Source organism: Elephantulus edwardii, unplaced genomic scaffold (genome assembly GCF_000299155.1).
Source record: "Elephantulus edwardii isolate Elephantulus edwardi_28Jun2011 unplaced genomic scaffold, EleEdw1.0 scaffold00011, whole genome shotgun sequence".
NCBI lineage: Eukaryota > Metazoa > Chordata > Mammalia > Macroscelidea > Macroscelididae > Elephantulus > Elephantulus edwardii.
In genome coordinates this window covers 1094791-1117898 of record NW_006399761.1, presented here as the reverse complement: position 1 = coordinate 1117898, position 23108 = coordinate 1094791, and the positions used below count along the sequence as shown (strand labels likewise).

Below are 23108 nucleotides of genomic sequence, written 5' to 3'. Positions count from 1 at the left end.
GTGTGGAGTTATCAGGGAAGGCTTCCTGGAGGAAGTGGAGTGTGGAGTTATCAGGGAAGGCTTCCTGGAGGAAGTGCCGTGTGACCTGGAGTCTTGAAAGAGGGATTGTCCCCAGGAAGAAGCATGACCTGGAGGGACTCTTCAAGTGGCTCAGTGCCACTGCAGTTGGAATGCGAGGCAGAGAGTAGAGAGAACTGATGTCAGAGGAGGAGGCAGGGCTGGATTACGAGAGATTAAGTGAAAGGCTCAGATAAAATGGGAGATGTGCTCCTTGAGAAGCCTGCTGTGGCCCCTGCAGGAGTGCGGCTGGGTGAAGGGCCGAGGGCCTGTGTGGTGGTGCTGCATTGGTGTGTCCGGCTTCAGGTTGGTTAGAGTCAAGCCAGGCCTGGCATCTGGTTGAGGTCTCTGGGAGGTATAACCGTTAGGGCTGCTACTTGAAAGGCTGAGGCTTCGATCTACCCAGAGGCACCGCAGAAGAAAGCCTGGCCACCTGTTTCCAAGTGTTTGGTCCCTGACAGTCCATGAAGCACAGCTCTGCCCTGACGCATATGCATGGGGGGGCCCTGGGTGGCGGCCTGTTTGGTTAGTGATGGATGTGTTGGGAGGACAAGGCTGGTGGGCACAGGTGCTGGGCACAGCCTCCAGGTGGAGGTGTTACTGTTTTCTGCGGGGCAGCCCTGGTCAGAGGCTAGAGTCTGAGGCCAGTCCTGGGGGGCCCTGAAACAAGGCCTGATGCTGTCCAGTGGGGCAGGTGGTCTGGAGCCCAGGAGAGAGTCTGAGCAGATGTTAGCTGTCGCTGAGTCTGTCAGCATGGAAGCTGGAGCAGGCCCCAAGGGCAGCTCCCCTAGGATCGAGTTATGGGCCAGAAGGTGTTTTGATTTCCATCAAACATGAACCGAGGAGTCAGTCATTGCTGTGGAGCCGCGACCGACCCAGGGCTGACCCTCCAGCAGGTGTCTCAGGCTGTGACTCACGCAGAGATTGGCCATCTCTCTCCTGCGGTGCACCTGGTGGATTCGAACCCTCAGAGGTGCAGCCTAGGGCTTGGCAGCACAACTCCCTACACCCTCCGCCGCCAGGGGTCCTGGGAACCACAGGAAGAGGCTCGTAAATGTAAGAGGAGAATTTTCCACAGTGCCAGTATGATTTTATGAGCTTCCTTCTCTCTGGTAGCTCTCTCTGTGTGTGTGTGTGTGTGTGTGTGTGTGTGTGTGTGTGTGTGTGTGTGTGTGTTTCTGGGTCTGTCTCTGTGTGTGGGTCTGTCTGCTGTGTCTCTGTGTGTTCTGATAATGGATAAGCAGTTGCTTGCACGTCTTTTCAAGCTCCCACATGGAAAGGTTTTGCCAGCTATTGTTTGAAATCTCTCATTCTGAGAGAACTTCCTCTTGGGACAAAAACTTTCCACTAAACTTTCCACCAAGATGAATGTCCTTGGAAACTGGCATGACTTTGACCTTCGGAGTCATTGATTTGTGAAGGGGCTCCCGCAGTCTCTTCCACTGGGCCCGGCTCTATCCTGAGAGCAAGTTGTATTGAGGACAAAGATGAGAAAATCATGGTTTTGTACCATAAAGAACCAGGTAGTAAATATTTTAGGCTTTATAAGCTCTGGGGGCCTAGTGGATAAGGAGGGGCATTTCCAACCCAAAGGCAGGCAGTTCAAATCCACCAGCTGCTCTGAGAGAGAAAGCTGGACAGTCTCCTCCTGTGTGATTTACTGCTTCTGAAAACCTGCTGGAGGGTCAGCTAGGAGTCAGTGCCCATTGAATGGCAATGGCTTTGAATTTCTGATGGTTCACATGTTATTATTATTATGCACACTGGAATTGGAACTGATTCATAGCTGACCCTCCAGTGGGTTTTCAGAGGTGGTAAATCACACAGGGGGAAATTGCCCATCTTTCTCCCTTGGAGTGGCTAGTGGATTCAAACCACCTGCCTTTGGGTTGATAGCGCAACTCCTTACCACTAGGCCAACAGAGGTCCCGAGGTTCACATAGTCTTTGCCATCCTTGGAGCCCCAGCACCACACAGCCAGCTCGTGGTGCCGGGCCTGCGCTGGCCTCACGGAAGCCCATGTGTGTCAGCGCAGAGTTGAGCTCCTTGGAGATTCTGAGGCTGGTTCCTCTAAAGCGGATGGCCTGACCTCTCTTGTGATGCGTCTCTGCATGAACCCACACCTCCAGCCTTTCTTTCCACCCAGGCATTTCAACGCAGCCACGAGCAAATGGTCACAGGACAGTTTCATCTGAATGCTGAAGTGTGGGTTCCATATCATTCCAATGGACCACACGATAGTCCTCTTCCCTCGTTTATGTAAAAACGCAAAAAGTGTTCTTAGGTTTCGAACCAAAACAGGCCTCTCCTTGCTGGCCCAAACTTGCAATGGAGACACACACACACACACACACACACACACACACACACACACACACACACACAGAGTCATATCCATCGATCTTTGAGCCAGCATCCTGTGAGACTGAAGTTATCATTTCCACTTTATGATGAGGACCAGGAAGGTCCGAGAGAGAGAGGCTGGGGAGCTGGACCATGTCCAGCAGGAGGGGAAGGCCACGGCAAGGTGGATGGGGAAACACTGGAGGCCACTCCAGTAGTGACATCCACAGCTGGGTCCCGGGTTCTTCCTGGGGCAAGACCTGGGAGGGGAGCGTGTGCTCTGAGCTCACGGTGTTTTGCTTTTTGGCCGCTTTGCAAAAGAACATTAAAAGCATCCTAGCGAAGTGAGTTCCCCCGATGAAGGCCAGATGTGGCGTGTGCTGTGCGTGCGGGATAGTCTCCTCCACTTCCCATGCGTGACCCCAGGAAACCGCAGGATCTTGGGCTCTGCTTCAGCTGCCAGCCTCCAATCCACCACCACCACCCCCCAGGTGGCTAGAAAGCAGCCGTAGAGGGTCAGCATCCGTCCAGGGGTGCTGTCTCAGGAAGCCTGTCTCCCGTGGCTGTCCCGACCTCTCGTCTCCACCCTCTGTAAAGATTCACATCCCTGGGAGCTCTGTGGGCCAAGTTCAGCCTGTCCCGTGAAGCTGCTGTGAGTCGGTCAAACAGCATGCACTTAAACTGTGAGAGTCAGACCTGGGTGGGGTGGCCACGGCCTCCAAGTCTCCTGCCCCTGAAGGCAGCAGTCTCTTGCCTCTTTGTGTCACTGTCTGTGGTGGAAGATACTTCACCTTCCTTTCTCTGCCTTCCCAGGGTCCAGCTGTCGCAGGATTTGTTGTAGAACCCAACGTATACCACTCCCTCCCCCCTTTAAATAATAGACATTTACCAAAAATAGCAACCCCGCACATACGATTCTTTTTCAACCAGCAAAACATCTTGTACTTTTCCAAGGCAGTTAGTTTTCTTAGTCGGTTGCCTGGAGGTCCCTGGCAATGAGTTTGCAAACCCAGCTGATTATTCAGTAACTTTCCCTGACATTTCACATTGTTTCAAAGAGCAGGCTGTTGGCCCTAAGGTGGCAGGTGGGAGAGAAGCCACCCAGGGATGAATGAATTCCCCAGGGCCCCCTGGGCGAGTCCAAAGCTGGGAAATTTCTGAGGCTTTGCATTTTCACATCTCCCTTTTGAAAAATAGCTCAGTTGTAAACTCACCTGTGGCGAACGTGAGCCGCTTCCCCATACCTTTGCTGGCAGGGGCCGCAGGACCTGGACACCGAGTCTGGCTGTTAACATGAACGTGGGCCCCAGGACACCCCCTGCCTCCCACGGGACACCACGCCTCACTCCCCGGTCTGGACGGGGGTCATTTTTGCCCTTTTAAGGTACCTCTCACTTGAGTCAGCTCATTCTCTTTGCCTTTCCAGCTTTTCTGGGGCTTTGAATCTCCCCTCCACTAAGTTAATAATGTTCTCTCCTAAGCTCTCGCTTTGCAGGGCTCCCTCGTTTTCTGGAAGCAGAAACCTCTCATAAACCAGAACAGCATAAGCAAAGAAGCAATCGACGGCAACGTCAAAGCTCTCAAATTCGTTGCCACTGACTGACCCGTAGCTGGCCCTCCTGTGCGTTTTCAGAGGCTGGACAGTGCGCGGGAGGAGATGACCCATCTTTTCAAACCTCCTGCCTGGGGGCTGGCAGTCCAGCTCCGCGTCTGCTAAGCCATCGGCGCTCCCTGGCATTCATTTAGGCAGGAAAAAGATTTGGCACCTTCTCAGCTGCAGAACCTAGATGCATAACCTCCCCAATCATACCAAATGACACATACAGCCTGAAAGAACGCGAACACGGAGTTAAAGTAGGAGTGCTGCGGAAAATGTTCTTGCGTTAAAATGTTCTTATGTGCCATGGAGTCAACACCAACCCAGAGCTGACCCTCCAGCGGGGGTTCGGAGACTGTAAACTGCACAGGAGGAGATTGCCCTTCTTTCTCCCACAGAGCAGCTGGTGGATTTGAACTGCCTGCCTTTGGGTTGACAGCTCAACTCTCTACTCACAAGGCCATGAGGGCTCCACGATGGCGATGCAGCCTCTGTCGAGTGTAAAGCACACGTGGGCCGTACAGGGCCTGTGAGAGAAGTGGCCCACGCCTGGGTCTTGGAGCTGAGTGGCTGGATGCTGCCCTCTTACTGTTACTGTTGTTGTTGTGTACCATCGAGTCGGAACTGACCCATAACTGACCCTCCAGCAGGTTTTCAGAGGCAGTTAATCACATGGGAGGAGATTGTCCATCTTTTTTCCCATGAAGCAGCAGGTGGACTTGAACTTCATGCCTTAGGGATTGCAGCTAAGTGTCTTGCTATGAGGCCATTGTCACTGGTGTGTAGCATCAAATCAAGAACTGACCCATAGATGACCCTCTAGAAGGTTTTCAAAGGCAGTTTAATCGCATGAGAGAAGATTTCCCGTCCTTCTGCCACGGAGCAGCTGGTGGATTCGAACCACATCTTCAGGATTGCAGGGCAGTTTCTCACCACTAGGCCACTAGAGTCCCCGAAGAGTTGTAATAGTTCCCTCCAAAACAAATGCTTATGCGTCATTTCTCTTTTCACCTTCCCCTCCCCGTCCCATCCAAATGAAAATCCTTGTCAGATTCCGCTAGAGTAAAAAACAGATCCAGAAGAATGTGAACCTTTTGGAAAGGTGAAGTGGCATAAAGAAAACTCAGCAAGCTGCGGTCCCATGTCTGGAAACGTGGCCAGTGTGTGTACCTAGTTGTCACAGGGGTCGTTCACTCAGATGTCACCTCACAGAAGGCCAAACAAGGCTCCTCCCTGCCTCCTGACACTGATTCGTTAATTAACACCTCTCACCCTCTTAGTTCAGGAAAATGGAAATGTGCCTAATTATAGTACCAGCCCTCAAGCTTTATCAATAGAAAATCAAGGTAGACCTTGTTCGGTGCATCGCCAGAGGCAAGGCAACTGTGTCCCACCTCTGCTCTGGATTCTTGGGGGAAAGGGGGGGGCTTGAGCTCTGACATCTGGACTTGGGAACCCTTAGCAGTTGTATCCCTGAGGGGAGGTGGGGGGAAGAGAGAGAGAGAAACATCTTTAATAATATTTTCTGGAATCTCACCCAACTTGCGTATTAAGATCTCCTGAGGTTTGAGTACAATCCTTGTTTCCTTTTTTCCGCCTGGAATATCAGGACCTCGGCCACCTCCAGTGTACTGACATCTCCCCCCTTGTCATGTGTCCAGTCTAGTAGAAGCTGAGCTGTCCCCTCAGCCTCCCAGAACTCTCTAGCCCCAGATACTGTAACACTTTCAGAAGCTGGGTGATTCCTTGCGGTCTCCAGCATAATTATCTAGACCTTGGTTTCCACTGACTTCTCCTCCGTCTGAAGATCGCGCTCCCTGCTGTCTGTTTCCTCTCTCGCTGGTTTTGGGCACCATGCATGTTGCCAGGTGTTGTGTTAAAACCTGGGGAAGCTCCAGGGAACAAGACTGCCCAGGCCCTGCCTTCATGGACCAGGGGAGCCCAGGGAAGGAGGAAAATCTGGTGGGAGGTGGGGAGACGGGAAGTGGAGGTGCTGTGGAAGCCAAGAACAGGGACAGACAGCGGGGCTTGGTGGGCAGAGAGGCCGCACAAAGGGGCTGTGTTGAAGCCAAGACCCGAGGAGCAGTCACACCTGATGTGGCATACAGGTGGGACGCACTGCGTCCCAGATTCTGGCTCTAAAAGTCACGATGGGAAAGAGCTGTGAAGCCCAAGAGGGCAGAAGGCAGAGGTGCCTGCAGGGACCAGCCCCGGCTGTGCCTCTTGGGCTGGGACTGGATGTCGATGGCTGTGGACAGAGGCAGAAGCCAAGCTGGCCTGGAGAAGCTGTCGCATGCCTCTGAACTTGTGTGCTCCTTGCTTTGCACAGAACTGAGCCGGCTTCCTTTCCTGCTCAGAATCTTGTCACTGTGCCTCTGCTCATTCCCTTCCTGACCGCTGCACCACGGCCACAGGTCCTTGGCACTGTCTTGTCTCTGGTCTCCGTGGCCCATGGTCTCTTCTACTATACAAGTCACAGCTGACGCATATCTGGCCCTCCCATGAGTTTTCAGAGGCGGTGAATTGCATGGAAGGCAACTGCCCATCTTTTTTACTTGGAGCATCCGGTGGATTCAAACCAACTGCCTTTGGTTTGGCATCACAGCTCCCTACCCTCTAGACCTCCAGAGCTCTGGCTTGAGTGTGTTGCGGTTGTTGTTATTTGCTGTCAAGTTGATTATGACTCATAGTGACCCTGTGAACAGCAGATCTGAACCCTGGCCCATCCTGTCCCATTCTCGCCATCTCTATATTGTTGTTGTTGTTGTGTACCATCTAGTTAAAACCAACTCATAGCTGACCCTCCATCTGGTTTTAGAAGCAGGAAATCACACAGGAGGAGAGTGACCGTCTTTCTACTGCTGAGCTTCTGGTGGACTCAAACCACGTGCCTTTGGGATTGCAGCACAGCTTCTTACCACTAGGCCACCAGAGCTCCCTCACCATCTCGATTATTCTTGTTGTTATGTGCTGTCCCTGTGTACAACAGCTCTGAACCCTGCCCCAGCCTGAGCCAGTCTCACTGACTCTGACACATCCACCCCCACTGTCCCACTTACCATGTCAATCCATCTCATCCACGGTCTTCCTCTCCTGCTCTGACCCTCTACTCTTCCAAGCACGATATCCTTCTCCAAAGACTGGTCCCTCCCGGCCACATGCCCAAAGTATGTGAGATGGAGCTTCAAAATCCTTGCCTCAAAGGAGAAACTTGGTTTCTCCAAGTTTTTCTCCAGGACAAACCTATTTGTTCTCCTGGTGGTCCATGGGATTTTCAATATTATTCTCCAGCCACACAACTTAAGGCATCAATTCTTCTTCTATCATCCTTAATCATTGCCAACTCTCTGATGCATAGCATGTAATAGCAAAGACCATGGCCTGGATCAGGTGCACTTTTGTCTCCAGACTGACATCATTGCTCTTCAGTACTCTAGAGAGGTCCCTGACAGCAGACTTCCCCAATGCAATTCAGCTTTGGATTTACTGATGGCTGGTGCTGAGTATTGATTGTGAGCCCTCTCTGTGGTACCCCACAACTGGACATTTAGGCAGCTCTCGCGCCTTTGTGTGTTTCTCCAGCTTGTCTTTGGTTAACACGATTGCTGTGCACTGCAATCACAGAGGTATGTGGTTCAAATCCACCAGATGCTCTGCTGGAGAAGGAGGGACAATCTCCTTCTGTACCAGTCAGACCCAATTTGACAGTACATGCACAAAAAATAATAAAAGAGAAAAAGTTTTGCATAAACAATGTGATGGGTAAAATGGTCTTATTAACTTGGATTTACCTGATAACGGGAGAAGCTAAGTATCTTTTCAAGTAATAGCCAGACATTCTTACTTCCTTCTCTGTCTGTTATCTAGTCATCTCTTTGTTTTTCTTTGGGGTTGTTTAGATCTTTTTATTGATTTAGGCATTCCTTGTATATTATAATACTAATCTTGGAGAGGTCTGCTGGCCTCGTAGTAAGAAGCTGCATTGCAATCCCAAAGGCATGTAATTCGAATCCACCAGTTGCTCCTGTGGGATTTACTGCTCTGAGAACCGCTGGAAGATCTGCTGTGGGTCAGTTCTGACTCCACAGCACGCAACAACAGCAGTCCTCTTTTTTGTATGCTGCATGGAATTTTATTTCAACTTTTCAACATTCCCGTCTTTCAGAAAATCCCCCTATTGGATCACAACTCTCTAGTTTTTCTCTAAGAGGCAGGAGAGAGGCCAGAGGCCCGAACTAGCAGAGACCTGGAGCCCAGGTGCACGTCTGTCCCTCATGGCCTGGGCCCTGGCCACAGAGGGAGCCAGACCCCCAGCCAGGATGACTCTGCAGCACGATGTTGGTAAGCAGCTGACCAGCTTTGTTCTCTCTGACCCCCAAGGTGCTCCAGCCCCCCGCTCACTCAGCCACATCCGCCATGTGTGAAGAGGAGACCACCGCACTTGTGTGTGACAACGGCTCCGGCCTGTGCAAGGCCGGCTTCGCGGGGGACGATGCCCCCCGGGCGGTCTTCCCCTCCATCGTGGGCCGCCCGCGCCACCAGGTGTGTGCTCCGTGGGACCCAAGGCTTTAAGCTGCTAGGAGGGAGGTCTGCTGAACCGCGAGCGTGTGTATGACTGTGTGTATGCGCTTGTGTATGAGTGTGTGTGTGTGTGTGTGTGTGTGTGTGAGCATGTGTATGGGTGTGTGAGTGTGTGTATGTGTGTGCGGTGTGCCTGGACGAGTAGGTGTGAGCACCCACGTGCATCTGTGTGCGTGAGTGTCGAGGAGTTCTGTTTACTAACTCAAGAGGTTCCAGTCCTTGGAAAAGGACTGCAAGCTGGGAAAGGTCAGAGAGCGAGAGGAAGACCCCCAAGAGGACGGTGTGACGCTGGGACAGAAACAACGGGCCCACGCGCGCTGGAGATGGTGAGGGTGGCCGAGGGCAGGACCCGGTTCAGATCTGTGTTCCCAGGGCTACCGTGAGGCCTAGTCAACTAGGAGGCACCTGCACACCAATAGAAACGGACCCTTCATATTCTTCTTGTGACAGGGAAGGCTTACAAATCATACTGGGTTTTCACCCAATCATTCATAAATCCTTTGTTTTATAACATTAATTCAGCTAATTATTAATTAATTATTTAAACTAATAATCTAATTAATTACCATGTTTAATCAGCCTGGCTGGCATTTTGCCTTTCTCTTGCCCAGCTTCTCTGTTCATTGATTTTTCCCTCCCTCCCCATTCCTGTCCGTCCTCCGAGACGGGTCCTATCCGTGTGGACCCCTTTCCCTAGCCTTTGCTCTTAGTGGTCTCTTACCAGGATGCTTTAACGAGGGGTGTCCGGGGCCTTCATGTTAATCTCCTCAGACATGCCATCTGGAGAGCGTGCCAGACGTGTGTGTGTGTGTGTGTGTGTGTGTGTGTGTGTGTGTGTGTGTGTAATCATTCTTGTAAGGCTCTTGTCTTGAGGAAATTTACACTCTGGGGAGAGAACACATGCGCTGAACTAGAAATTAATTCGGTAGAGTTGCACTGAGGAGGAACATGACATTGGGAGAGAGGGCCTGGGAGGAGGAAGGTGTCTGGGGACAGAGGGGTAACTGGGGACGAGGATGACGGCAGGTGGAGGGACCAGCGGGGGCCACGATCTGGAGATGTGAAAGTGCCAGGGTCGGGTGTGTGAAAAGGCTGAGAACAAGTCTCCTGAGCACAGAGAGGGAAGGGAAAGGAATGTGTAAGTGGACCCTGTTCTCACTCAGATGACACCGTCTTAGACAAAACAGAGACCAGGCTACGAGAAACCCACTGTCTCCCCTCCTCGTCCCCTCCTGTGTCATCTGCCCGTCCTTACCTCCATGCACTAGGGGCGACTTCCCTGACCTTTTTCCTCCCCGGAGACCTCCCTGCACCGCCCTCCATGAGCTTACCTCCCTTCTCCGCCCTTTGCCTTGTAGGGTGTGATGGTGGGAATGGGCCAGAAAGACAGCTACGTGGGGGATGAGGCTCAGAGCAAGCGTGGCATCCTCACCCTCAAATACCCCATCGAGCACGGCATCATCACCAACTGGGACGACATGGAGAAGGTATCCGTGCCCTTCCTTCCTCAGGGTTATTTTGTTGATATTATGCTGTTAAAATGGGGAACTCTACTGGCTTAGTGACAAGGAATTGGGCTGCCAACCCAAAGGTACGCTGTTTGAATCCACCAGCTGCTCCATGGTAGAAAGATGGACCATCTCCTCCCATGTGACTTATGACTCTGAAAAACTCCTGGGGAGTCAGCTATGAGTCGACTTCACCATTCATAGCAACAATAATGCTATCATAACACTCATCTCCCATAGGCCCCTGTGCCCTATAAAACGTCTACAACATTCCTCTCCCCCTCCTTTCCTTCCCCCCTCCATGGACACCTTGGCACAAGTGGCCAGTATCCTTCGCCGGGGCTGAGTTCCCCAGGTCCTGCCAATTACATCTCCACACACCTGCAGAATGCACCTGTATAAAACCAGACCCAGCCACGTCACTCACCTCCTCAAAGACTCTTCATTAGCCAACTGTGGGCTCCTGACGCCCCAGGACTCTGCAAGGACACGGCCCTGCCTGACGCCTGGCGTGCACAGTAGCCCAGGGGTCGTCCCACCCCAGCCTGCGTGGCGTACACCCAGGGAGTGGCTTGAAAATGCTGATGCTGCTGTCAGGAACCCTGTGGTTTAGCCCATAGGGAGCTGTGCTTCTAACCCAAGGGTCACACCTCTCCAGTGGTTCGAATCCATGAGCAGGAGAAAGGTGTCTCTTCCCATGCCGTTTACCACCTAAGAAGCCCACAGCAGGGTCAGCATTGAGATTGGGGTTTTGATGCTGATGTGGGAGAAGCATACGGCTCCTTTCCCTCTAATTTCTCTGCCAAGACCCCAGATTGATGTATAGCTGCTGAATCTCTGTGATGACTATCTCCCGAAGACTTTAAGTAAAAATATTTCGAGGTTTCTAGAAGCTATTTTTTGCATAAGAACACGCAGAAGCGTTCATGTTTAAGTGGTGGAGTTTGTGATAAAGTAACGCGTGCAAGATGCAAATAGAGCTTTTCTCACATTCTCTGGAAGAAGTCAGCCAAGTTGCCTGCGAGTTGATGCTTCTGCCCTGTCTGCCGCCTGAAGCTTTAAATAAAAGGGCCTGTTGTGCAGACTCCAACTGGGTATGAAGAAAGTGCATCTGAGACCTGAAATTCACATCTCCTCCAAATCCTTGATTCAAAGGCTCCAGATGAGATGATGCTGTGAAATGCCGCAGTGTGGACGCCACACGGTGGGGCAGGGAGGAACAGAGAATGTAGGTGCAAACGCCCCCTCGGTCTGCACACTGGATGAGTTAACCGAACCCTAAGCCTTCATCTGTGGAGGGAGGTTGATACTTGCTTCATTAGGTTAAGGAGCTCTTGTGGTGTAATGTGTAAAATATCATCCCGCTAACAAATAGGCTGATAGTTCAAATCCCCCAGCCGCTCCAGGGGGCAGTCTCTTCCTAGAAAGATTTGTCAAAAGCCACTCACTGGCAGGTTTACTCATTTGACTGTTTTGGAGATTGGGCTAGATCAATACCTTACTTAGTATAACCTTACTTAAGGCATGAAGTATACGTAATGCTCAAGAAATTCAGAAGCATAATAGATTAAATATTTTCTACAGTGTAGGAACAGTGTGCAAAAAAATCCTTAAGAAACTCTTAAAAATATACCAGGATGAAAAAAATTCAAACTTATTGCCATCAAGGGGTAAGAATAACAGAAGAGATCACATGGACGTAATCAGCACACACTGTCTCTGTTCCCAGGTCTGAGCCCTGTCTGGAGCTCTGGTCAGTCCCTCGAATGTCAGCGTATAGAGAGAGCTTTGGTTTAAAAAAAGGGGGCGGGAATTTTAAAAAGGTAAGAAAGAGAGCTCTGGTGGCATAGTGATAAGAAGCTGTGCTGCAACCCCAAAGGCACACAGTTCAAATCCACCAGCTGCTCTGGGGGAGAAGGATGGGCCACCGCCCATGTGATTTATAGCCTCTGAAAACCTGTAAGAGGCTCAGCTAGGGGTTGGTTCCGACTCAATGGCGCACAACAAAACCGACAATGTCCAGTTGAAATTCCCGGGCAGATGCCCCGGTTCAGCATCCTGTACCCTCCTGCTGGCCACTCGGGTCCACCATCATTCCCCTTCTGTGTCCTCACCAGATCTGGCACCACTCCTTCTACAATGAGCTGCGGGTGGCACCCGAGGAGCACCCCACCCTGCTCACGGAGGCCCCCCTGAACCCCAAGGCCAACAGGGAAAAGATGACACAGGTAAGAAGCCAGAAGGACGGGAGAGTTGATATAAGAAGTGACCAGAATGCCCTCGCTCCCTCCCTCCTCACATACATCTGACGGTAGGATTTTGACGTGTTTATTTCTTTTTGCAATTTTTTATTATTTTTTGAAACTTTATAAGGCATATTTCTTCAATCCATGCACATTTTGCTTCATAATTGATTACAATAACCAGTGTCTGATAATCCACCCATACCATATTGTCTTTGCTTTCACCCATCTTAATGAATATTTATTATCAATTTCTTAATTTTTTAATCTCTTCTAAAAAATTTTATATTGATTTGCTTACAAAGTTGGTATATGGGTGTTTCATGTTGTTCTTCATTTGCATTGTGTTTCATACAATCATTCCCATGCATTATGTTTTACGAACTTAATCACCCTTGGCCCTTGGCCATCATGACCCCGTCTTTTCAGGTCCTGGCCGGATCCTTCCCATTTCCTTCACCCCCTCCCTCCACCCACCAAATTGTGCAGCCCTGTGGTTTCACCCATTCTCTATTTCTTTATTTTATACTCCTCCCATTTCTCTCCCTGGTAACCATGCTAGAATGACCATTTCTGTGTAAACCCTTCTCTAGCTTTTTATAACAGAGCTCTTATACAGTATTTGTCCCTCTGTGACTAATGTCCCTGAGTATTATGTTCTCTAGATGCGTCCTGTTGTGCAGTGCTCCGTGAACTGGTTATTGTTGTCAGTGTTGCACAGTACTATAATAACAGTGTTCGAGCTCCTGTCCTATCCACAGGCCAGGCCAGGCCCTGTGGAGGGAGGAGGAGGGCAAAGGAAGAGTGGAAAACAGGCCCAGACCCTGTCTTAAATGAGGTTGCAAACATTTGTGGCAGCCAAGGCTTGCTGTGACTTTGCCAGATAACCTTTCATTTTGCACTGTCCTTCCAGATCATGTTTGAAACTTTCAATGTCCCTGCCATGTACGTTGCCATTCAAGCCGTCCTCTCCCTATATGCGTCTGGACGCACGACAGGTGAGCAAGCAGCCTCTTCTGATGCCAGAGGGGGTAGGAACGTACCTGCAGAGGGTCCCCTCCTAGGCTCAGTAGTAGTCAAGGAACAGACAACATGAGAATGTGTATGTGGGGTGCAGAGATGAGTACCTAAATTCTCACCTTCTGCATGGGAGACCCGGATTCCATGCCTGGTCAGTACCTGCCACATGCCACCGTGTGTCAGCGGAGGTGTGTGTGCCAAACAAGTTTCAGTGGAGCTTCCAGACTGAGCCAGACTAGGAACACAGTCCTGGAGATCTGCTTCTGAAATCCCTGAGAGCCACAGTGGTGTCATCAGGAGGATGCAGGGCTGGGACGCAGGCAGGTCATCCCATTTTGGGTGGGGCTGCCAAGAGTAGAGGGCCCACCTGTGACAGCATCTAAGTCCAGCTGCAGTACATGAGCCCTCACAGGAGTCATCCCGGGAGCAGAGCCACACATCCCGACAGCACGGGAATGTTTCCACCTCACAGAGCAGCGATGGCTGAGCCTGTGATGGTGAGCCTGTCACAAGTCAGGAAGACAAGGTGATGGGGTGGTTTTTACAGAGACTTGGCAGCTTCCACAAACATTCCTCAGTGATCATTGAACCATCCATCCAGTCTTCTCCATCACTCCTTGTTGTTCTTCGATGCTGTTGAGTCAACCATGACTCATAGAGACTGTATGAAGGAGAGATCAATTGCAACCTTGTGCTATCCTGCACCATCTTCACCAGGCTCAAGTCCGTTGATAGTCATTGTCAATCCATCTTATTACAATCACCATGTCAGTCCATCTTGATGAGGGACATGTCCCAAACTCTGCACCAGACCATGGCTGTACATGAATAAGCAAGACAGGCTCAGCTCTTACGGAGCTAAAGATGTAACAGAGGAGACACAAAGTAAAATTTTACTGCAGATGATAAAGGTGTCAGTTACAAAATACACGGTAGACAGGTCCTTTTGCCCTGACCTTCATACCTGGTTTTATGTTGTTCACATCTGTAGGCCACGTGGCGGTTGCTTTGTGGGGGTTCCATATTGCTTTATCATTTCTCTATTGTTTGGCCTTGCAATTGCCTGCAATTTTCATTTTTTAAATTATGAGATATATTGTGATTTAGATCATAAGAGAAGCTCTAATGCATAGCAAGTTGCTCTGCTAACTGAAAGGCCTCAGCTTCTCTCTCTCTGGAGGTTCAAATCCACCAGTGGTTTCATGAGACAAAGATAGATGGTCTTCTCTCATTAAGATTATAGCCTTGGTCATAGGGAAAGGCAATATAAAAATAATTATTAAAATTTAAAAAGTAGAAAATTACTCAAAATTTAAAAGTAAATAAGAAAAGAGTATTTTCAGCTTTGGAAAGCTAATAGAGGTATATTGCTAGTCAGGACCAACTTGACAGGAGTGAGTTTGAGATGTTTGTAAAGTGTAAGCTGCTGGTTCCTGGGGATTTCTTCTGTGCCTGGTCTCTCCTGAACCACCTTACGAGCTCTAATGGTTTCTCTTGAGTTTTCTGGGAATAGAGCCACATTGTCTGGAAATAATGCCAGTCTGCCTCCTTTGGATAATATTACCTTCTCTTGCTGCTTTCTCTCACTTCATTGTCTGGAATGTCCATGACAATGATAAATAATGATGCTGCTATTGTACTCTTCCCCTCATCAGTTACGGTTTTGCTTTGGGATTGAGAGATTTCTTATTCTTCTGAGAATGATTTTATGGTTTACAAAAAGCTTCAATAGAAAAGAATATAAAAAATAAAAATTCTAAGTGCCTATTTGGTTTTCACAGTTCATTCTAGCTCTAACACTCTGATTGTATGTCCAAACGTGTCGGTTTGGTTCCTAAATTATCCAGTCTCACTTCAAGAATGTGTGCTCTAGATTTAATGCAGATGGACAGAGAGTCCTTGCTGCAAAACTTGTCTAAGGGATAAAAGAAGAGATGTTTTATGGACTCTTCTGAAGCCTACAATCTCATTCAAAACCCCAAAACTCACCACCACTCTTAGCGGCCTACCATTGAGTCCCCAAAGCCAACAGTCTTTCCCCTTAGAGGGAGGAGCTAGTGGATTTGAACTGCTCACCTTTCAGTCAGCAGCCTGACACATCACATTCTGCATCACCAGGGCTCTTTACAGTCTCACTACTGTGGAGTCAAAATCCACTCATAGGTCACCGTCAGCTGGGTTTACAAAGCTGTGACCTGGACAGGAAATGGTCCTGGTGTATTGCAACTGCTCGAGAGACAATGTCTTTGTGTCACCAGCCCAACGCCCCTCAGCTTGCATCCCAGAGCTCCTCACAGCTTCATCCCCTTCTCTTAAGAACCAACTTACAGCTGACTGTCCAGCGAACTTGCAGAGACTGTAAATTACAGAGAGGAGATTGCCCACTTTTCTTTTGTGAAGTGGCTGGTGGATTTGAACCATGTGTGTTTTGTTTGGCAGCACAACTCCTTATCCTCTAGGCCACCAAAGCTTCCTCCTGTCTCCTTAAGGAGATAGTATTGATAAAAGTAAATCCTATGCAATTGAAGAGTCTCCCGGTAGGTGGATTTTCTCAGCTGCTAAAGGTAAATACAGTAATTGAGGATCATTTGATGACTGGTTCTGTGAAGAGGCAAATGAAAGGCAAGAATATTTTCCTAAGTTCCATCCCCTTGCTTGTAGGTATTGTCCTGGATTCCGGGGATGGTGTCACCCACAATGTCCCCATCTATGAAGGCTATGCACTGCCCCATGCCATCATGCGTCTCGACCTGGCTGGTCGCGACCTCACGGACTACCTCATGAAGATCCTCACGGAGCGAGGCTACTCCTTTGTAACCACAGGTACGCAGCCCGTTTCCTGATCTTGATTTGAACTCGGGACCAGATCTAGTCTAGGGCTAGGAACTCTCAAGACTGGTGAGAATTCCATTGCCCTGTGTCCTCAGACATCACTGAAGCTCTGGAAAAGACCACTTAGTTAAGGCAACCTTGCCCAGAGAGGAAGATCGAGAGATAATGGGTGTTATACTGAGTGGTGCCCAGTAGGGACCTCTCACCCTTGTCCACTCTCAGCATTCCCTGCTTCCTCGAGGACCTGGTGGCTCTGTCCACATCCACCCCAGGACCAGCTCTGGCGGGGCCTTCATTAGCCCATAATATCTATATTATATCTCTATAGATCTACAATATTGGCCTCTATCTAGACCAGAAGTGTGTCCTCCATGGAAGGTCCAGTGCTTTGCTGAGACAGAGAGTGACAAGAACAAGGGAGAGAGGTCCATACAAAGAATTTCATGGGAACCAAGCTTTTGACTTCTGCTTTAGAAACAGGAACAGAGATGTTAACATCTGTCTCTGTCCTAAAGAGGAAGAAATTCTATCATCACGCTAAGACTGAATCCAAAGTAGATGAGAGAAGGTGGTTTTTCCTAAATACAGACAGATGGACAAACAGAATAGTCACTTTTCTGTGATGTCTACTCCTTCCAGCGGAGCGAGAAATCGTTCGAGACATCAAGGAGAAGCTGTGCTATGTGGCCCTGGATTTTGAGAATGAGATGGCCACAGCGGCCTCCTCTTCCTCCCTGGAGAAGAGCTATGAGCTCCCAGACGGCCAGGTCATCACCATTGGCAATGAGCGTTTCCGCTGCCCCGAAACCCTCTTCCAGCCTTCTTTCATTGGTGAGTGCTGCCCAGGAGACAGGACAGTGGGGTGAGGAGGGGGCAGCAGGATGAGGGGTCAGCGGGGGGTGGGGCAGTGGGGTGAGTGTGGAGCCATGAAAGAGAGGAAAGTATCAAAGAGTGAGCTCAGAAAAGGACTTGTTTATACCTCACACATTCCCAGAAAGAGCTTAAAAATAATATAAATATTACAATTAATAAAAGATAATGAAAAGGTAGGGACACCAAAATAGAAGAAAAAACACAACAGAGAGTATAGGATGAAGCTAAGAAAGACGTTAAAGCCGGAAGGCATTGGGCACTTCCGGTAATGCTTTACCATTTAGGACAGAAAGGCTGAATTGTGGAGTCTGAAGTCACACGTGGTTTTAAATCCTGTTTCTATTCACTCCTAACCCCCACCCTGTGACCTTGGACATACTGTCTTCTTCAAACTTGAGAGTCTTCGTATTTAAACCATAGAAATAATGAGAGTGCCCACTATTTATACCAGAGATGACATACAATAATGTTTATTACTAAGACAACTGTTTTCTTGAAGTGTGTACGGGAGACACAAAATCTGTCCTCAAAAACCAACGTGTAGAGTAGTGAGTTATACTGGAGACCCATGGTCTGAGAGAGCTCCCAGAGAAGAGGCACATTTGAGACAAACCTTAAATAATGTTTATCATTTTTTTACTATCTGGGGATGGAATGAGGACAGAATAGGGGAGATGGTGAGTGAAGCTGAGGAAGCAAAGTGTGGTGTGTGCAAAAGTGTGGAAGAGCAAAAGAGCATGCTCTATTGGGGGGATGGTGGGACAGGAGAGTGTGTGTGTGTGTGTGTGTGTGAGAGAGAGAGAGAGAGTTTGTGTGTGTGCGCGCGCACACACGCGTGCACACAGGGGCAACTGGTCAAAGCCACTGAAGATGGAGAGCACAGAGAGTGATGTTATTCCAAGCAGCATTGAGATGGTGGCCTGGAAGTCTCTTAGGCAGCAGGACAGCAAGGCCAGGCTCGTACTTTAAGAAGAGTTTTTTATCCACAGTGCGGAATAACATTTCAGGAAACAAGAATGGAAGCTAGGTGGACATGAACTTCTTTTACATACAGGCACGTCCCTGTGCAAGATTCTGATGCCACACTCAGGTTGTTAGATGCCCACCTGTAGGCGTGGAGGAATTTTCTAAGATGCTGCGATGGGCTTGTACTTACAGTGTAATATTATTTGGCAATTAAAAAAGAATGAAGTGTTTGTGCACAGTGTGGATGAACCTTGAGAATGTCACGCTCAGTGAAAGGAGCGAGCCCCAAAGACCACAGAGCGTATGATTCCATGTATGTAGAGGATCCAAATCAGGCACATCTACAGAGGCCACGGTGGTTTCCAGGAGCTGGGGCAGGGTGGAGGGGGGACTGCGGAGGGCCTGCTATTCGGTGTGGACTTTCTTTTTGGGATGCTGGAAATATATTCTAAAATGAGATTGTGGTAGAGCTTGTGCAAGCCTGTGAATCTACCGAAACTGTCTATTGTAGAGACACATTTTATAGGATGTAAATGATATCTCAACAAAGCAAGAGGTGCAGCTAGAATGCTCTTTAGAAGCGGGGGTGCTGAGACTTCGTCTCACATGCTCTAGGTATGTTTTCGGGAGTGGCTGATCCCTGGAGAAGGAAAAGCAGAGGGGTCAGTGAAACAGAGGATGACCCCCACGGAGAGGGCCTGGCTCTGTGACAAGAGCCATGGGCGCCAGTGCGGGCAAGGCTGAGGACAGAGCAGGACCGGGCAGGGTCTTGTGCTGGTGCACAGAGAGGAGGTGGGTTGGAGCAAACTCAACAGCACCTGATTATAAACGCTGTAAACAGATAGCACATTGAAGAGGTTCCTCTGGAATAGGCATCCAGCAGCACTGGGAAGCACCACTCAAAACAGGGGGCTCTAACAGCGGGGTGATGGCCACTTACGGGGTCTGAGCTTCTAATCCATTTGAAAAGTGACTTGGAGTCCAACGATGGAACCCGCAATAACAGAAGAAGGGTCATTAATGTTGCAGACCGAGGGTAAAGTATTTTTATAAGTATTAATAATGAGACAGAACACCAAGAATGTAGGAGAAAACAGAGGTAAAGCAGGAGGCGAAAAATTCTCGAACAACTGAAGTGAATTGAAGCATGGATTCCAGCTTCCCTCTCTTTATTGAAAATTACCAGGGAGTAAATCACAAAGAGAACTCAATGCAGGTGAAGCTAAGCTTTTTCTATTGAAAACCTTCTGCTTGACTCAGGAGGGAGGGGTTAGCAAATACAAAGCAAGAATCCTGTAAATGTTTAAGGATTGCCTTGGTGTCTACCCCTGTAAACATTCAAGGATTGCCTTAATGCTTCAGGGTGAATTCCAGCTGGTACCAGCCTCCCTCCTAACCTGAAGTAGCATTCTGTTTATTACAAATATTTATTATGAAATTTGGCTTCCCATAATTTCAGGAGCTGGAGGTAGGGTGTTTCTGAGTTGACTAGATGCTATGATCTCTCCTAGGCATGGAGTCTGCTGGAATTCATGAAACAACCTACAATTCCATCATGAAGTGTGACATCGACATCCGTAAGGATTTATATGCCAACAACGTCCTCTCTGGGGGAACCACCATGTACCCCGGCATTGCCGATAGGATGCAGAAGGAGATCACAGCCCTGGCCCCCAGCACCATGAAGATCAAGGTGGGTCTTGCTCCCTGCTTCCTCTCTGTCCTCTGTACACAGAGCTACCTCCCGAGAAGAAGCAGAGGAGTCAGGGAGCATGTTCAATGGCACACGTGGGTCCTGGTGTCTAAGATCCCACCAGATCAACAAACACTCAGCCCAGCCCAGAGCCAAAGGGTGGAGCAGCACATTCCTCCCGTGGAGGGACTCAGATGAGTCCCCGTGAGCAATAAGCTAATCATCCGTGGTGCATGTGCCAAAGGCTAATCATCAGTCGCTCTCAGAGAGAGGGTGACAATCTCTTCTTGTGCAGTTTAGAACCTGAGAACTCACTGGGGGGCAGCTGTGAGTTGGCTCTGACCCAATTGCAATGAGCTGAGCTGGGTTGAGTTGAGTTGGGTTGAGTTGGGTTGAGTTGAGTTGAGTTGGGTTGAGTTGAGGTGAGTTTGCCACCATGTTTGTTTGTCCTGTTGTCTCCTCTTTGTGAAGGCAGTTTTTTCACAGGGCAGCCTGCAGGGTGGTGGGATCACAGTCTCTTTTTCCTTGGAGACTGTTCCCAAATCAGCATGTTTGCTCTTTGCAGATCATTGCTCCCCCAGAGCGGAAGTACTCGGTGTGGATCGGAGGCTCCATCCTGGCCTCCCTCTCCACCTTCCAGCAGATGTGGATCAGCAAGCCTGAGTATGACGAGGCTGGGCCTTCCATCGTCCACAGGAAGTGCTTCTAAAGGCAGGGCGGGCTCTCCCAGGCTGCTCTGTCACTGAGGCATTAAAGCCCGCAAGCCTTACTCCCGTGTGATGCTCCTCTTTCCCACCCCCTGTCCTCAGGGCCTCTCACTCCTCATTCCAGGAGGAAGTGGAAGCTCACAGAAGTGACAACATTGCTCAGGGTCACACAGGACAAGAGCAGAACTCAGATCCCCCAAAGCCAGAGCCCCTCTGCTGGACAGCCTTGCTCCCTTGCCCTCAAACACGTGAGAACCAGGGCTGGATGACTCGGGTGTGTTTAAGAAACACAGACTTTCAGAGCTGTAACTTCTGTACTCCCCGACAATGCATCAGACAACATGAACAGCAAAAGTCATAACAGAAAGCTTTTTAGAGGTGATGTGCAAGGAGTTCGAATAGACTAGAATAGTATTTTAATTGGGACATGGAATGGCCATAGTTGACCTGAGAGCACTGCTGGGTCCTTGTTGTTAAGGGTTAGATGGTATTTTCCCCAGAAGAAAACAAGAAAAGAGCAGTGTTGTTGTTGTTGGTGTGTTGTTGTTGTAATATGCCGTCGAGTCGTTTGCGACTCATAGCGACCCTATGTACAACAGCCCTAAACCCTGCTCTGTCCTGTGACAATCGCACTGCCTCTGACACACCCATCCTGATTACCCCAGTCACTGAATTAATCCACCTCATAGAGGGCCTTCCCCTCCTGCGCTGTCCCTCCACCCTCCCAAGCATGATGTCCCTCTCCAAGGATCTGTCCCTCCTTGCAACATGTCCAAAGTATGTCAGACGAAGCCCCAGAATCCTTGCCTCCAAGGAGTAGCTTGGTTTAACCCTCTCCAGGCTGAATCTGTTTGTTTTCTTGGCAGTCCATGGTACATTCAATACTCTTCTCCAGCACCACAGCTCAAAGGCATCAATTCTCCTTCTGTCCTCCCTAGTCATTGTCCAACTCTCTGAGTGTTAGGGAAGGTAAAAAAAAACCAACTCTCCTTTTCTCCCCTCCTTTCTCTTTTGCTGCCCTCTCCCTTTTTATTCCCACCTTGTCCTTGGTCAATTCCATGCACTTCTGCAAGTATGTAACAACTTCTCTGCCCCTAGCTGGACAAGGCCATGTGCATTGAGGTCACCCCTGGAGAAGACTGCGGTCCATCTGGTCTCAGCTGCGAATAGGGAGGGACAGGCCTGCACACACATCACCATGATACGAGATGAAATAGAAGCACCCACGAGGAACTAGGGAGAAATAAGAGATGATAATGGCCAGGAGCTCCCACTTAGAGCATGCTTGCTGGCTGCTGTGCTAAGAGCTTTGTAGGGATTACATTCACAGCCCAGGAGGTGGGTGGGTGATGGTTCATTGCTACTTTAATGCTACTTTATGGTTAGTGGCAGAAGTACTTTCCCAGTTATACCTGGTAAACCCTCCCTTCTCTCCATGGAGCCACGTCACAGCCTTTACGTCCTAATAAATCCCACCTGGTCCATCAACTTCCCCAGATGCGCTTACTGGAGATGGTGGAGCCCAGCAGTAAAACACATGAACCTCAAGGTTAAGCATTCCTTCTCTCCCAACACTCACTACCATGGTCTGGATATGATATCCAGGTGGGATGGATAAGGGCTTTCCTCCCACCCCACATTCCTTGTTGTCATTGTTAGGTGCCTCCAACATCAAGACCCTGTGCACAATCAAAGCACAGCACCACCCAGTCCTGCGCCAGCTTCGAGCTTGGCACTGCTGCAGTCACTGTGTTAACCCAGCTCGTTGAGGGCCTTCCTCTTCCTCGCTGACCCTCTACAGTACTAGACATGTACTTGAGTTGTTTTTCTCAGAAGCAGATTCTGAAGTGAGTATTCCTGTGAAAAGGGTGGACCAAGATGGTGCTCCCGGTAAAAGCATAAGGAAGGGAGAGGCCACAGCAGGTGGGAGTGGGGTGCTGGCAGGGAGGTGAGCACAGTCCAGGTCTCAGCAACCTACAGTGGGACGCCTCAGCCCAGCCCCCTGTGGGAGCTTGGGAGTGGACCTGGAGCCTCAGAGTCTCCCAAGTGGAGGCAAGAGAGTGGGGCTTTCACCAGCCTGTACCCTTCGGTGACTGATGAGAGTGTTTCCAGAGGGGCACACAGTTCTCCGCCTGTGCTGGACAGTCCTCCAAAGAAGAGCCATGGGTCACTGAAAGAGAAGCCGGGGGGTGGGGGTACTTCAGAAACACATAGAGGGGATTCTAGGAGATGGGGTGGCACCCTGACACTACTCCCTATGGCCAAGGCACAGAGAAGGGAGAAGGGGAGGCTGGCTGGGTAACTAAGAAGCAGCTTTCTGCAGTGGTGTATGGAGCTACGGTGGCCTGGGGGTGAGGAGCTGCAGAACTCAGAGGTAGTTCGTTGGAATTCACCAGCTGCTCTGAAGGGAAAAAAGAGGGGCAGTTTCCTCTTGTGTGATTTACAGCCTCTGAAAGGTCAGCTCTGTGTCAGTTCCAACTGGACGGCAGTGCGGAAGCGTGACTGACTTACAATAGCCAAAAGGTGGAAACAACCTAAATGTCCATGATGAGATGAACGGACGTGTAAAAGGCAGTATATACAGACAATGACCACCACTCGGCCATAAAGAGAATCATCCTGGTGCAAGCGACAGTGTGATGAACCTTGAAAACACTATGCTGAGCAAAATAAGTTAGGCTCTAATGG

At 49.6% G+C, this 23108-nt stretch overlaps 1 protein-coding gene across 2 annotated transcripts in view; it reads left to right on the top strand.

Moving 5' to 3' along the window:
• ACTG2 (actin, gamma 2, smooth muscle, enteric) overlaps positions 1–20482 on the top strand; it is a 23302-nt gene extending 2820 nt beyond the window's left edge. Inside the window, exons 2-9 of one of the 2 annotated variants that reach the window (XM_006880854.1) lie at positions 8378–8539; positions 9937–10065; positions 12204–12314; positions 13243–13327; positions 16011–16172; positions 16821–17012; positions 19532–19713; positions 20279–20482. In XM_006880854.1, coding sequence (XP_006880916.1) covers positions 8414–8539; positions 9937–10065; positions 12204–12314; positions 13243–13327; positions 16011–16172; positions 16821–17012; positions 19532–19713; positions 20279–20422 — 1131 coding nt within the window. In that variant the 5' untranslated portion in view covers positions 8378–8413 and the 3' untranslated portion in view covers positions 20423–20482. The remainder of the gene's footprint in view (positions 1–8377; positions 8540–9936; positions 10066–12203; positions 12315–13242; positions 13328–16010; positions 16173–16820; positions 17013–19531; positions 19714–20278) is intronic. The other variant, XM_006880855.1, reaches the window with a different exon arrangement.
• Positions 20483–23108: the final 2626 nt, after the last annotated feature.